General features: G+C 48.5%; 1 protein-coding gene across 6 annotated transcripts in view; it reads right to left on the bottom strand.

The window, feature by feature from the left end:
* Positions 1–14,295, bottom strand: part of ARHGEF9 (Cdc42 guanine nucleotide exchange factor 9) — a 185,278-nt gene that overhangs the window by 12,601 nt on the left and 158,382 nt on the right. For all 6 annotated transcript variants that reach the window (XM_086756110.1, XM_086756112.1, XM_086756116.1 and 3 more), the window contains 3 exons: positions 13,204–13,335; positions 2,053–2,296; positions 1,268–1,336 (listed from right to left, as the gene is read on the bottom strand). In XM_086756110.1, coding sequence (XP_086612236.1) covers positions 1,268–1,336; positions 2,053–2,296; positions 13,204–13,335 — 445 coding nt within the window. The remainder of the gene's footprint in view (positions 1–1,267; positions 1,337–2,052; positions 2,297–13,203; positions 13,336–14,295) is intronic.

The following is a 14,295-nucleotide window of genomic DNA, read 5'->3' as shown; positions in this document are numbered from 1 at the left end:
GCGAGTCAGTTTCTCTCATTTTCCAGTTGCCATAGTCTCCGTGGTTGCTTCCGTGCTGAGGGACAAGCATGCAAGTGGTGAGGGGAGAATGTGCAAAACCGAGCCCGTGACGGCGCCCGCTACGGCCTGAACTACGTGTACGTCGTGTGAGATACGTGTCCCTGGGCCCATTTTGGGTGTGTGCACACTTTGAGCTTAGAAAATCTGGCCAGGAGAGTTTTTAGAGAACATCTCAGGAGACAACATAGGAAGTCAGTAGAGAGGAGAAGACTCATGACAATGGAGCGACACAGCAAACCAAGGAGTTCACAGTTGGCCTAGCGAACCACTACTGGACCAGCAAAGCCAGTAGACGACAAACAGGTGAGGCAGAAAGCAAAGAGCTCCTTCAGCTTTTGCAAAAAACAACCCAAAAGCCTGTGCAGAACCGGGACGGGTCTGCCTGGACCTGCTATAGCCAAGAAGTGACGAGGTCTCTCAAACCCACATACAGGTGCAGCCGTGCCACGGTACTTTGGTAACGCGTCGATACCTCTACGACTGCGTGAAGCTTTGGAAAACCTGAAAAATGACCTCTCTGACTTTCCCTCCGTATTTCCTGTTTCCAAACCTGTAGCTGCAAGAGTTCTTGCGAGAGATAATTAACGCTGGCTGTCTTGCCAGCTGAGCCTGCGTTTAATATCTAGCATGGCATTTATTAGTTGGCTGTAGCCTGCCTGGGTGGGGAAATGAATCTAACGTTAGAGAGACAGACTGTCTTTACTGAGACACTTTATTTCCCAGAGCTGATGCTACTGCGCACTCCTTAAAAAGTTACCGGCAGCCCCAGGAAACATGAGTGTCCCCTTCCCAAAAGCAGGGAAGGGGTAGATCCCTCCCCATCTCCATATTTTAGCCATCTTTTTTTTCTTTGCTAACGGGAAACTTTGGGAATTAGCAGAACCCCTACACATCTCCGCACTCACTCCCATTTCAGCCTGAGATAACTGAGCGAGATAGATTTCTGCCCCCAGGGACAGTTTCTGGACATCAGACTGGAGACACGAGATCAAATTCATCTCTGGTGAAATTCCGCTGGCTTCCACCACGTCAGCCCAGAGATTAATTTGGCCCACAGATACATTAAGAAAGGATACAAAGCACAAACGGTATTTTATAAAAAAAGAGAAAGGGAAAGTTCAAGAGGGACGCCGGATCCTAGCCCAGCAGGATCAGCCCAGCCCGCTCCACCCTCACATCACCAGGCACAGTGCGTGTTGCCGGTTACCTTTTTGCTTACTGACTTTCTTTACTGTCATTGCCGCTTGCCGCTTTTGATTTTCAGAAATTTCAAAGCCTGGAAAAGGGAACACGGCAAACACAATTCAGAAGATTGCTCACAAAGCCTCTTTTTTTTTCTGTCTGGGAGGGGGGGGATGTTCTGCACTGTTGGGCACACACCGAACGCCCCAGGTGGCAAAGCATCACCCAGCGAGCTGTGCGTGCGGGCAGGTATTTTACTGAAAAGCAAATCTTCCTGGAAAGGACAGGCCTCTGTAATCTCACTTGTGCAGGGGCTGGATGAAAAGTAAGATTACACCCATTATTATTTATACGGTATCATAAATACGCCCAGTGCTTTACCGCTGAGCAACACCAACCGAGCCTGCGCTGGCGCTGGTTACAGACAATTTATGGGCTGGTGCTGACGGAAGGGCATGGCTGGTAAGTCATCGACTTCGCCGCCCTCCTGCCCTGCACGAGGCGTGCTTCACCAGAGCAGAAACGATGCGGCCAGGAGACTCTGAAGTCAGATGGCCAAAGACTTCCTTCTCCCACAATACCCACAGAGGTCCACGCTTGAAGCTACGGGCACAATTTGTTCACTGAGGGCCAAAAATGCCAGTGACTGAATTGGAAAGAGACCTATTTATGACTATGAGAGCAACCAAGGACATCTGAACAAGGTTGAACTGTAATTGTACTACAAAAAAAATGTGGGCTTCTCCAACAGTTGGGGCTAAATTAAGCATTACCAACAATCTCCTTTCAGATTCATTTCATATTCCTCACCTATCTTTTCATCTTCTTTTACCATCTTCCTTTCTTCTCTGAAAGCTCTAAGCCACCGTAACTTCTCCTCCAGTTTCTTGGCAAAGAATAAGTGCATTTCCTCAGTCTCCTTGTTATGAAGTTTGAAGGCATTCTTCATGCTGACATTGAAGTCATCATCTCTCCCATCTTCTATATCCACCACTTCATATTTATCCATGTCTATGCGACCTTTGTAATACAGGATATCTCTTCGTATCAGATCCTACAGAGAGAAGAAGAGAGATGGGTTGATCGTAAGATACTTACAGAGCCTGAACGCAGCAGGGAGCTCATAGGAGGGCTGAAGAAAAGAAAGAAGCGATGGTGAAACCTGGTCAGATTCTTCAAGCCTCATCTGCTGTGAATACATTTGTTGCTGGCTAAACAAATAAGGCAGATTATAGGCATAAAAGAACAAAATACAAATCCTCGTGCTGCAAAATTTTGCTTGTAAGCATGAAGAAATGCCTTTGAGTAGGGCACATACTTCCATGATTTTCCATGATGGGAAGTTCTGTTCTGTAGGATGAGAAACTGTAAAATACAGGCCCGACGGGATTCCTGTGCTGCAAATGAGGCTGTGCAGGAGCGTAAACCTTGAGAAATCAGCTGGGGCATGTCTGGCAGCGCAGATCTCTGTTTTCCAGACACATTCGCAGAGCCAGGGCAGATGGGTCTCTGCCCCTTCTCCTTGGAACCCATTCCCCATTCATACACAGCTCGCTGGAGAGAAAATCACCCTGATTCCCAGTTCAAAGAGCTCCTAACCCATCTCTGTCCCATTACACCCTGCTTTGAACCTCTTGATCCACCTTAATTTTTTTCTTTTTCTCTCCTTGATGTTTACAATCTTTCCAACCAAACCTCTTCACCCTCATCTCCTTTCTAAGTTGATTATTCCTGCCCCTTATTTTTCAGCAACAGCTCATTTCTCTGCGCTGGGGAGGAAATCTGAAATAGTCTTCATCATTACTTGATCAGAACCGGTACGGGAGCTCCTGCAGTGCAACGCGCGCTCCGTGCCGGCAGCAGCCCGTGCAGCGGTGCTGGGTATCGGCTACCACGACTCCCCGCCAAACCACGGAGGGCGCGCGTCCACGGCAGCTGGGAGACAGTGGTAGGTGGAGGTGGCACTGAAAAAAAAATTATTTGGTATCTATTGATCTGCTCATCATAGATGTGAAATTGCGGGTGCTGACAAACTGTAGCAAAAACCAGGTAATTTCCTCTTTTCCTCCTTACCCTCTTCATGCTTTGCCCATCAAAGGTACTACCTTTACCAAGCTATTCCTGATTTACGCCGCCGTTAGAGGAGCATTGGCCCCACATCTCTACATCTTTACAGGAACAGATAACAAAAAATGATCGTCAGAAAACAGAATGTTAATTACATAGTCATGACCACGTAAAGTGATTCAAGTTACAAGGCGTACACATTAAAAAAACCCAGAACTCCTTCCTCTACCCACTCTCAAAAGCCAATATTTAGTGCATTAAATTAATTTAACTTAAATACTTTTTGATTTTTGAGAGTGCCCTAAAGATAAACGCTATGTCAAAAGATCCATTTAAGAGGAAAAATAAAATCGATGTACAGCGTTTATTTACTCAAATAAGATTTAGTAGCGAGGTTTTTTAAAGATAAGCAGTAGGTATTATTTTAAACACATCATTAATCTTGGAAAATAAATTGTTACAGCGTCATTTTTTTCACAAACTTGCTCATGGATCTGCCAGACAGTATTAACGATCATGAGTCAGGGCATTGTCCAGAAGCTCCAAGTCTTTAAAACCTGGCTCCTTCCTCTGGAATGCTCTATGGGGAAAAAAAATCCATTAAACAAGGTCTTGTACAAATATCTTCCCTACTATCAGGCTTTGAGTAGCGATGCTGTTCAAAACATAAGGGTGTATTCAGTTCAATCAATACCCTGCAGAGTTTAAATTTGAGTCTTGGACGAGTTCTTAGAAATAGCGTTCATCACCACGTTCTCAAAAAAAACGGGATAACAAATCTCATGGGGAAAAAAATATACTCCTCAAATTAGCTATTGCAGCAACTGTTGTTCTTCCCAGAGAGAGAGAACTGACGCCTGCCGACGGGAACCTCCAGACCAAGGCCCAACAGACCGTCCTTGCGAGTGAGGTGGGATCAAACGCACTCTTCACGATTATGCAGAGATTTGTTCATAAAAGGTGCTGCAGGAATAAATAACCACAATCCTCCTCCTCACCTGGCTCTGAAAACGCGCGTGGAAGACGCTTTGTACGCGCCTGAGATGGCAGATCAGCACCCGGAAGTGGGTAACGTCACTTCTAACGGGTCAGCCATTTCCCACCACCGCTTCTCCTTTCTTCCCCTCTTCTTGCCAGCGCTCAGCAAATGGGTATTATTTCCTAACTGACTGCATTTTAACACCCATAGTGTGGGAAACATCATAATTACTTGATTGGTGGATATTTTACCACCTATGCTCCTACAGCTCTTAAGGAATAACATCTATTAACTCCTTAGTGATGCACGCACAAATTCACTTGCCTCGCGCTGTAATCGATTTCAGTAAAATTTAGGATTTAATCTGGGCTACGTGAGAGGCGTACAGGAAACAAGGCCAAGCCCCCGCTTTAAGGAGCTTTTTGTGCCCGTGGACAAGAGAATAAAACTCCGGGGAGCATGCAGGCAGCGACAGCGGTGCTGCTCCGCGCGATGCCGACAGCAAGCCCGTCGCGGTGCTGAGAAACAAACCCTGCTCTGCGCGCCGGTGTGAGTACTCCCTGTCAGGAGGACATGGCAAACACAGAAAAAGGCGATTTATCCGCTACAGACAGACGCACGCGGTGGAGAGGAGCTCAGGCTTCGGGGAGGGCAGGGATGGCAGCTGGGACAGGTAGCTGCTCTTCCTCCTGATTATCCCAGGGATGGGAGAGAATTAGGAAGAAATTATTAATCAATAGGATTTGCCTTGATTTGTGTGCTGGATATAATAGTATAATATTATATATTAACCTGTCCAGGATAACAACTAGCCGGTTTGCACCATCCAGTTCTGAATGCCATACAAAATTACTTCTCATAGTTAAATCAGATATGTGCAAGAGAATATTAAAAGACAAAAAAAAAAAGACTCAAAACCTGATCAGTGGGGAAAGGTCAAAGAAATGGAGTTGTTTAATCTAGAAAAGACATAAATAGAAGGGAATGCAGTATTGGTATTCCAGTTGCGTCTCTTCTAAGGAGGATAGTGACCAATTATTCTCCATTTTGATTGTGGCTTGGCTTAATTTACCACAGGGGAGAACAGGACTAGATACTTGGAGAAAAAAAAAACTTTCCAGCTATAAGAGTGGTTAAATGCTAGAACAGACAAAATATGGAAGTCTTCGGACAGCGTTCTTTGGAAATTCTCAAAAATAAGGTTAGGCACGGATCCATCACAGACGGCCGGAGTACACTTAATCCTGCGCCGGGACTGGCTCATCTCCTGGATCCCTGCCAGCTCTGCAGGTTCATGATGTCTGAAGGAACGGTGGCAGATGGAGGGGAACGTGGGACGAGAGCAGGTAGGACCGGTACGGACCTCGGGGTGGCACGGGAGAAGCCCCGAGGCACGGAGCGGGCCAGCGGGCACGAGGAGCAGCGACATCGACCTGCAGCCTCTGCAGCCAACATCCAGCTTGCGTGGCGTGGCTCTTCAGGAAATTGATGCATCTAGGTCATTGGCACTTATTTGTCTAAAGATGATCTTTTTTTATTCTACAGTTTTTATGGTTTCCTTTTCTTTCCCTAGCTGAGGTTAATTAAGCCCTTCTGAAGGATGCTCTGCAGTCTGCTCACATAATGTGCACTAAGGATTCACAAGAAAAAGATGAAGCCAAAAAAAGTAATATTTGACGGGAGCACAAAGCAAAGTTTTGACACGTTACGTAAACCCACCACAGCTCTGCTCTCTGCGGTTGCTTTGTCGCAGGGTTATGGCTGAAGCGCTTGCGCCCGAGGCAGCGGCTGCGCGCGGGGGACGTACCTGTCTGCGTGACCTGCTCGGGCCGCTTTCTCCTGCCCTCACCCCGACTTACATCTCCCCGTCCCACTGGCCCCTCTCGGAAGGGAGGAGGTGACTTTCTCTAGCTGCACTTGAAAGAAAAAAAATCTGATTTGTGGCCATCGCAAGGAAACCAAGGCTGAACTTCTCTGGAGTTGGGATGAGCACCCCAGGCCACGGCTGTGCGTGCCAGGCGCAGCCTTTGCACGCTGTGGTTGTGCCAGACCCTGTAAGCGTCAAACCCTCCCGTGATGCCGCAGAGGAAATACAATCCTATTAACCATAAGGAGGGGAATCTCCCTGTGCAGCCAGTGCAAAATGGGCGGGCAGGAAGGTCTTAAGCAAGGGTCATGATTTTAGGATGGCATGGTTTTTTTCAAGTTCTGTGGTTTACTCTACGCGAGGTCACACTCTACTTCTCATGCGTAAAACAAATAATCTGTAAAACGCGAGCGGAGAAGGAGCTCTTTCCAGCCGTGAGTCATTACACCCCTCTTACGAGCTGACAATATAAAAGGTGCCGACCACAGAATAATCTGCTACACGTTTCTCATGGCACATGGAGGTTACTGGTCCTCCTGGTTACCAAAATCCTGCACATTCCAACGGGAAAGCGGTTTCAGAATGACTTGGAGAGGAATGATGTACACGGATGCAGTCAGGCATCCCACGTCTACAATGGGATAACAATATTTGCTTGTCTTACAGGGTAACGGGGAGCTGTAAATAAGTAATCAGTGAAAGACACACTGAAAGCCTTTGATGGTGGATCTTTAGCAGCTCAAAGCCTTGTAAGAATAGCTTAGTGTTACACGCGTCGGTGAGTAACACGCAACAGGGTGGCTCTTCCCTGGGGACTGTCACTCCGTCCCCACCACAGCTTCACGGCAGGTCATCCCAGTAGAGGTTTTCTGAAATATTTCCTTCTTGCACTGAGCAGAGGTGACTGCAATTTTGCATGAAGGGTTTCTCCTCTCACTCCTCCCTACCTGAGATCACGGCTTGTGAAGCAACAGCACTCGCACGTACTCACGGGGCTGCATACGCCCACAGGTAAGGTCTACAACTTGGCGAAGAGTTGAGGTTGAAATGGTTGATGGACAGTGAACGTTGATGCTGAAACTGGGAAAAGACTAAACTGCACACAAACACCAACCCACGGTTTGGAAAAGGCAGAGATGTGGAAAAGGCTGAGGTGTGGGTCTCGGACCCCGCTCTGATGATTTCTTGTTGACCTGGGCAGCGGCTGCAGAGCAGGATGGCAGACGCAGAGGGAATGAGCAAAGTTTTTCACTTTATTCCTGCAATTTGTCCTGATTTTCCTGCCCGCCCGCTCTCTGTCTTCACTCTGCCCAGCCTGCCGTGAGCAATGAGAGCGTGGCACGCTGCCACTTCGCCATGTCTTTGGGTGTCTTTAGTCATAAGGGCTTTCAACATTCTTTGGCTTTTTAAAAAAAGACTCAGAGCCTACATTTTTAAAATCTAATTTATCTCAAAGCTACCCTTTGAAGAAAGCAGCCCAGCCTGCTTTTCATGAACACCAAGGACACAGTTTTCTGTAGCATTTGTTGATTTAACTTAACCCTTCTGCAGGCTGTTTTTAAGATGGACAGTTTTGCCCTGTTCTCATCCACCTCCTCGGAGACGGAGCCTCTCTTCTGTCCAAATGAGACCCTAAAACTCAATGAACCCTTTTGAATGTTTTTGTCCTAAACATTCTTGATATCAGAAAATAAACCTAATCCCCGCTAAGTGGCTGGACGCAGTGACCACGAGCATTGCTGTCACCCTGTGGGACACGGCAGTTTGGGCTGGGCCAGCCTTCAGGAGCAGAGAAACGGGGTCTGCAGACACAACCCGAAAATGCGATGAGGGACGGATCACGGTAGGGACAGGGGGATGTAACAGCACCTCCGCGACACAACCGTTCCCTGCCGCCAGCTTCCTAAGATGGGACACATCGCGTGTTACGAGTTTCCCCAGGGGCTGCCATGGGGAGAGGGCAGCCGAAATCTCCGCGATACCAGGTTACGTAACGCCTTGCACAAGGACAGCTGTGCTGGGGAGGTCGGCAGAGTCCTGCCAAATTATTCAGCAGTGTCTGTCTCCTGAGTTTGGAAAGAGACGTTTGATTCATCCGCGCCAGCTCCGTGAAGCTGCAGCGTGGGATGCGAGTGGGAGAGGACCGGAGCTGGAAGCATTTATGTGGAAATGCTATTTTCGTTCAATGTATTTAGTGGGACATCAGTGGCATTTTGATGCCTCGTTCCACCTCAAGCCCAGTCACATCGGCTGCAAAGCAGCGAGGCGAAGGCGAGTGTGTTTCCAAAGAGCCAATAACAGGAGGAGACGGGAAACCCTTCTGCGGACACGTCACGGCTTCTCCGGGCTCTCCAGTTTGCTCCCAGGGGCTCAGAATGGTGCTGCCGCAGGAGGAGGGTTTGATTTGCAGCTCTTGAGGTTCTGCTTGTGGGCCAGATTCACGCCCACTGCAATTACAGGAGCGATAAATTAGGCACAGAGTGTATTGTATAGCATCTTGCAGATCTGTATGGCTACAGGAGTAGGCTAAACCTGTTCTCTATCCAGAAAAGAAAATACAGACTGTGAAGGACTCTAAATTCAGCCCTTTCTGGATTTTATCACTGAATTAGCAACTAACAACCTAAACCCTTCTCCCGCCCTCCTCCAGCTGGCTCCTCTGGCTGACCTCGATGTTTTTCTCCCCGCACCTCCCGCGTCCCAGCACCCCCTCAGGAGCCTGTTCTTCCCCTCTGCTGTCGCTTGCCTGACCCATTTTCCCAGCCCGCTGCAGGCTGGACCCAAAACAGGGCATTTCACGGAAATCCACGTCACTGCGGGGAAAAGAGACTGGGTGAGAGGTGCTGCCAGAGTCAAGCACTGTTCCTTGTGGGTCAAAAACCCACTTGAATTAATAAGGATTGTCCCAGAGCTGCTCTGTGTTTGCAAACAAGATTTTTGGCGAGCCCTGCGAGACCTATTCAGCATTGTTTTGGTGCAAAGATTACTTCAACGTTTCTTTAACAGAAGCGATGTGGGAACTAGACCTTCGTACGCTAGAAGGGCTCAGAAACGTCTCTTTTATCTTCCCCTTTGGAAGCTTGAACTGCGATGGAGTTTGACAGGATTATTTTATTTACTCTGTCTCCTGTAGCACAGCTATTTCTGGCTGTCTGGCTATTGCTATTAAACCGGTCTCGTTTTGCTCCTCGTCCAGCCTGCTTTGCTCGGGGAGCTCAAGGGAAGACAGCAACAGCAATAAACCAGAAGCCGGGGTTTGCGCTGCCTCTTGATTACAAGAGACACATAAAAAGTGCAAATGAAAACTCCATGCGTTTCATGCAGTCAGTGATCTTTCTGCGCTGTCAGAAAGCACGAAACACAGAGTCCCATCAAAGACTGTTTGACTATTGGTGAGAAAAAAGTGTAATTTGGTGCAGAAATTCTGTTAACCCTCCGTACTGCCATTCCCAGCCCAACACCGCAGCCCGTTGGGGAAATCCAAACTCCTACCCGGCACAGAAAAAAGAAGATCCTCATCTAGGACATGAAAAGCACCGCAAGCATCCCCCAACAGAACAAGCTGTGATCATAATTAACGCTGCGCATCAGTCCTCGATGTTAAGTACTATGATTTGCAAATTTAAAGCATCTCTGTGTCAAACTCTCTCAGCTTCAGGGTGGTAAGGAAAGTAGACCCTGTGCCTTTAAGGCAACATCTTGTAATGCTGCCATCATCAAGGATTGACTTCATTTCTTGGTAATTACAGCTAGCATACTGGAATACGTGTTCTTCTTCCCTGATTACAGACATACGGTGTGCCAAACTGAGGCCAGCGCTTCGGTTCGTTCCCTTCTTCCTTTCCCAAAGGCGTTTTTGCAGCAGGGTAACCGACCAACGCTCTCTTCTGAAGAAAGCACCACTGTCCTCACGCACACGGCAATGTCCCACCCTCTGGTTCAGGAAACACAGGCAGAAAATTCAGTAGGAGAGTTTGACATGAATCCAATAGCTGAAAGTTACCCAGAAAATCTAAATCACGAGCTCTCTCGGCGACTCTTTATCAGGAACTATAGACATCTAGACTAACGCAGTGCTCCCCTTTCGACACAGGCTCTGGAAACGTTCTGCAGCACCTGCCTACATCCCTGGAAGTTCAGCATTCAGTTTACTGAACACTGAAATGGTTGACATGGCCATTTCATCTGATCAAACTTCTCACTTCCTAGCACCAGAAAATAATTCAGTGGGGCTATTACAAAGTGACCGGTGCTGTCTCCGGTGGAGAAATCTAAGCCCAAGAGATGTAAAGCTCAGCAACCAATTTTATTTGGGAAAATTTTCCCACACAAGGTGGTTTGCAAGATGTTTGCCAGAAAGGAAAGCTGGCTGCCACAGTGTCAGCTTCTCCACCTGCTGCTGCAGCCCTCGTAGATCTTAGCGCAAGCTTCCTGCTTGGAAGAAAGACTTAAATACACCCATACTGGCAGAGACAACATCTGTCAAGTGCGTTTGAATGCCTCCCTTTACGATTACTCATTTTCACAAACCAAGTCTCTGTCTGAAGTCCCGTCAGTTATCCAAGACGTGGTGGTCACGGAGATGCGTTTGGGATTTCTCAGTCTGAGGCAGTGGAACTTGTTTGAAAGTTTGAAATACATGCTTCTCCTCGAGAGCTTCTCAGGCTACCTAGCATGCTTTCAGCAAACTAAGGTATCTGTGATATATTTAAATAAGGAATTGGTTTTAGTTCCTTATTTCTATTAAAAATATCTTTTGACCAATAAAGTGGTCAAATTATTTTGTCCGATAAATTCAACCATTCTAATTCAAAAATAAATGTATTCTCAAATAGACCGTGTCATGATTAAGGATATCATACCTACTCATTTGTTCTAGCTGAAGAAAACCCACACAAACAGAAGATTTTCTGAAGAGGAAGATTCACTGAGGTGTGCCACTGTAGTGGTACCAAAGCTGAACATTTTCATTGGGCTCCCTAAGTAAACAAACCTGCAAAACAGATCAAGTTGTCCACAATTTTCTCATTACTGTGTCTGGAGTAAGAGGAGTGCTGTTCAACCTGCTGCGCTGGAAACCTCTAAAGGGCTTAATTCTCCCTGAAGAGGAGCTGGCACCCTGGACCAGTCTGAACTCCGAGACCTTCTGGAAATCTCAAACGTTCCCTTCTGGACTCAGACAACTCCAGTTCCCTGAGGGTTTGTTCAAGTGGGACATGAAAGCACGTTACGAGCTCCCGCCACTCCCAAGGACTTCAGTCCCCCGTGCTGCAGATGGCCGCGGGCACCGCGCTCTGCCCAGCCAGACCTGGAGCACCCGCACCCCTGCAGACCTGCTGCCCCTGCTCCTGGGGACGCATGGGTCACACTTCATTTCCCTCAGAGAATAATTTTAAAGCGTAGCGTAAGGAAGGCTGGCCCCGGGATCCTGATGTGGAGCCAGTCTCCCATGACCCAAGACCACCATGCGTACTCCTGGGAAGGCATCTCTCGCGCGGCACTGCCACACACACCGCAAAACGCCGTTTGAATACATAAGGGACGAGGACAGCGCCACGCTCACGCTGTTTGCGTGCTGACACAACCTTTCCAGCCCCCAGCAGCCTGCTGTGAAGTGCCAAACGCTCTGTGCTCAGGTTGATGCCCACGGAAATCCCAGCTCTGATTTTCCTGGGAGGTAAGGGAACGCTCGATGTGTCTCTGGATCAGACCCAGTGCAAGCCAAACTGGATGATACTGCCTTATGAATTGGAAATTCAGGGTCACAATCAAAGTCTAGGAGGTCAAGATTTAAAAAACTAAACCCAGCTGTGTACTTCCAGACTCATTCTGACAGTTCTCTGAACATCTGACTTTGTTATTGTTGCTCTGTGGTTGGTTTTTTTTTTTTACAGAGCCTGGGAAGAAGTAAAAGGCATGGCAACAAGGAGGGGAAAAATAAGCACATGCATTCCAGAAGGTAAGATTTCAGTCAACCGTGACTCAGGAGAGGAAAGTGCCACCCACTGAACTGCACAGGCCGCAGCTCCGTGTGCCGTGGCAGCGGGCAGTGATGCCGCGGTGAGTCAGGAGCCACCCACGCCGCCACCCACGCCGCTTCCTGCGGCGGCAGGGCACTCCCCGGAGGGCTGCCAGGCGGCTCGGGCCTCGCTCAACCTTTCCTTAGCGGATGAGATGCGACAGGAACACGGTCCTGGTGCGTTTGGCCAGAGATGTCTGCAGTTCGCCCTGGCTCCCACTTGAAGCCGGTCCAGGGGATTCCCTCTGCACAGTTATCTGTACAGCCGCAGCCAAAATGTCAGTGAATCCCGCTCTGTCAGATGACAGAGGCGCCCAGGACTTAACAGCTCCGTCACCTCACTCTGAACAGCTGTGATGGTAACGAGCTGGGATCACCTTCGCAGGACTCCAGCAAAGACGCTGCTGCTCAACGCAGTTGCTCCGAAACGCAGTTCACCTGCTGCTATTAATACCACAACACATCAGCACCGGTATTCCTCACCCTGCCTTTCTCTACCTTCCTGATGGGTTTCATGGCAGAGATGTGTCCTGTAAACCCAGCACCGCAGCTACGCAAGGACAAGGCTTCAAACGCATTTCACCAAATGCCAGCACACATACGCTGCTCCAGACCCGGCTGCTGCCCAGTCTTTCTTTGAGAGGCAGCGATCATTTTAATGTAGTAATTGAGCTGTCTGCCCAAATGCCAAGCTTCAGAGTTCATACAGAAGTTCTAGGGCTATCAAATCCCAGATCCTACGCTGTAGCCAAAACCCAAAAGTAGAAGCGAGGCAACCAGCCAAACCAGGGGCACATGAGAAAAAGGCATGAAAGGGAAAAGCGGAGGCTGGATTTGCTATGAGCACAGAAATCCCTCTATCGCGGTATACTCACCACCCCGTACTTCAGTATTTCTAGCACGTGGATTGCCCATGTCGTCTTCTGCACATGTAGCAAGCAGCCACCTTGCCCTAAAAAGCACTTTGGACTGGAAAGCCTGTCCGCAGCATGTCCTTAGCCCTGCTGCTTTCTCCCTGGATGTCCTTACCTTCTTGCAGAGAACCATCTGGTGATCAAAGAGAAAGAAAACACGCTGCTGGTTCCGTCCATAAGGCTGGTAAATCCAGGACATCTCTCCCGTGTAGATCAGCTCTGAGCTGCGGTCCAAGATATCGTCTCCCTGGAGGGCACAGAAAATGAGGGCGAGTGAACCACCGCTCCCAGCCGTGGCAGCGGACACGTTTCTCTTTGCAGGATGGGGAGAAGCAATAATTAAATAAGATTTTGGCCCTTCTGCAGCTCTCAAAGTCACCCCGTCCGACCTCTGATCAGAAACTGGAGATAGGGGATAATTCTGAAGGAGGGGGGATAGATGAAGTAAGTGTGGACACCTTTAACACAGCATCCCAAAGCACATCCCCTCCCGAAATCTCAGGCCAGCTACCACAGTCATCTGCCCTGGGATATCAGTTCCCCCACCCGAGAGGCTGCCGAAGCTCACCCCTCCAGATTGTCGCCTGCCTTCCCACTCACTCAGGCAATTACAGTCCCTTCTCCCACAGCTCATTAGAGCTCCCCATCTCCAAAAAACTGTCAGGACCACCCTGGCTCCTCCGGCAGCCTCCAGCCCCCCTGGCTGGCAAGGCCTCCCCGGCCGGCTGCCAGAATGCCCTCACCCTTTCTCTGCCTCCAGCTAACGCTTGTTTTCCTCTCTGTTTTTTTTTTTAAGGATTCATGAGCAGATGGTCTTGAAAACACAGCACTCTCTCTCCCACTCTCCGAGAGAACAAATGCAGTCACCCTCTGCTAATTGGGATGAGCTGGACTTTTTAAAAAGTTAATTAAAATCTATTTATTAAAAATGGGTGAATTCACCACCACCTGCCCTGTGGGCATCTCAGCATCTCTCTCACTCTGAAACACCAGGATGACTTCAGATAAAAGGTAAAGAGCAGGATTCAGGAGCAAGTGAGAGAAAAGGGGTTTTTTTTCTTTTTGGCTCTGAAACTAGTGCAGTTCTGGCTTTGATTCCAAACTAGAACCAACTTCTGGGGCAAGACCATCCCAATATCCCAGCAAACAGCTTGTAAAGGTTCGGCCAGCTACGGGGGGCATCTAGACAGACACGCTTTGCCGGTAC

This window comes from Chlamydotis macqueenii, chromosome 11 (assembly GCF_036417535.1).
Source record: "Chlamydotis macqueenii isolate bChlMac1 chromosome 11, bChlMac1.mat, whole genome shotgun sequence".
NCBI lineage: Eukaryota > Metazoa > Chordata > Aves > Otidiformes > Otididae > Chlamydotis > Chlamydotis macqueenii.
This window is presented reverse-complemented; position numbering and strand designations above follow the sequence as displayed.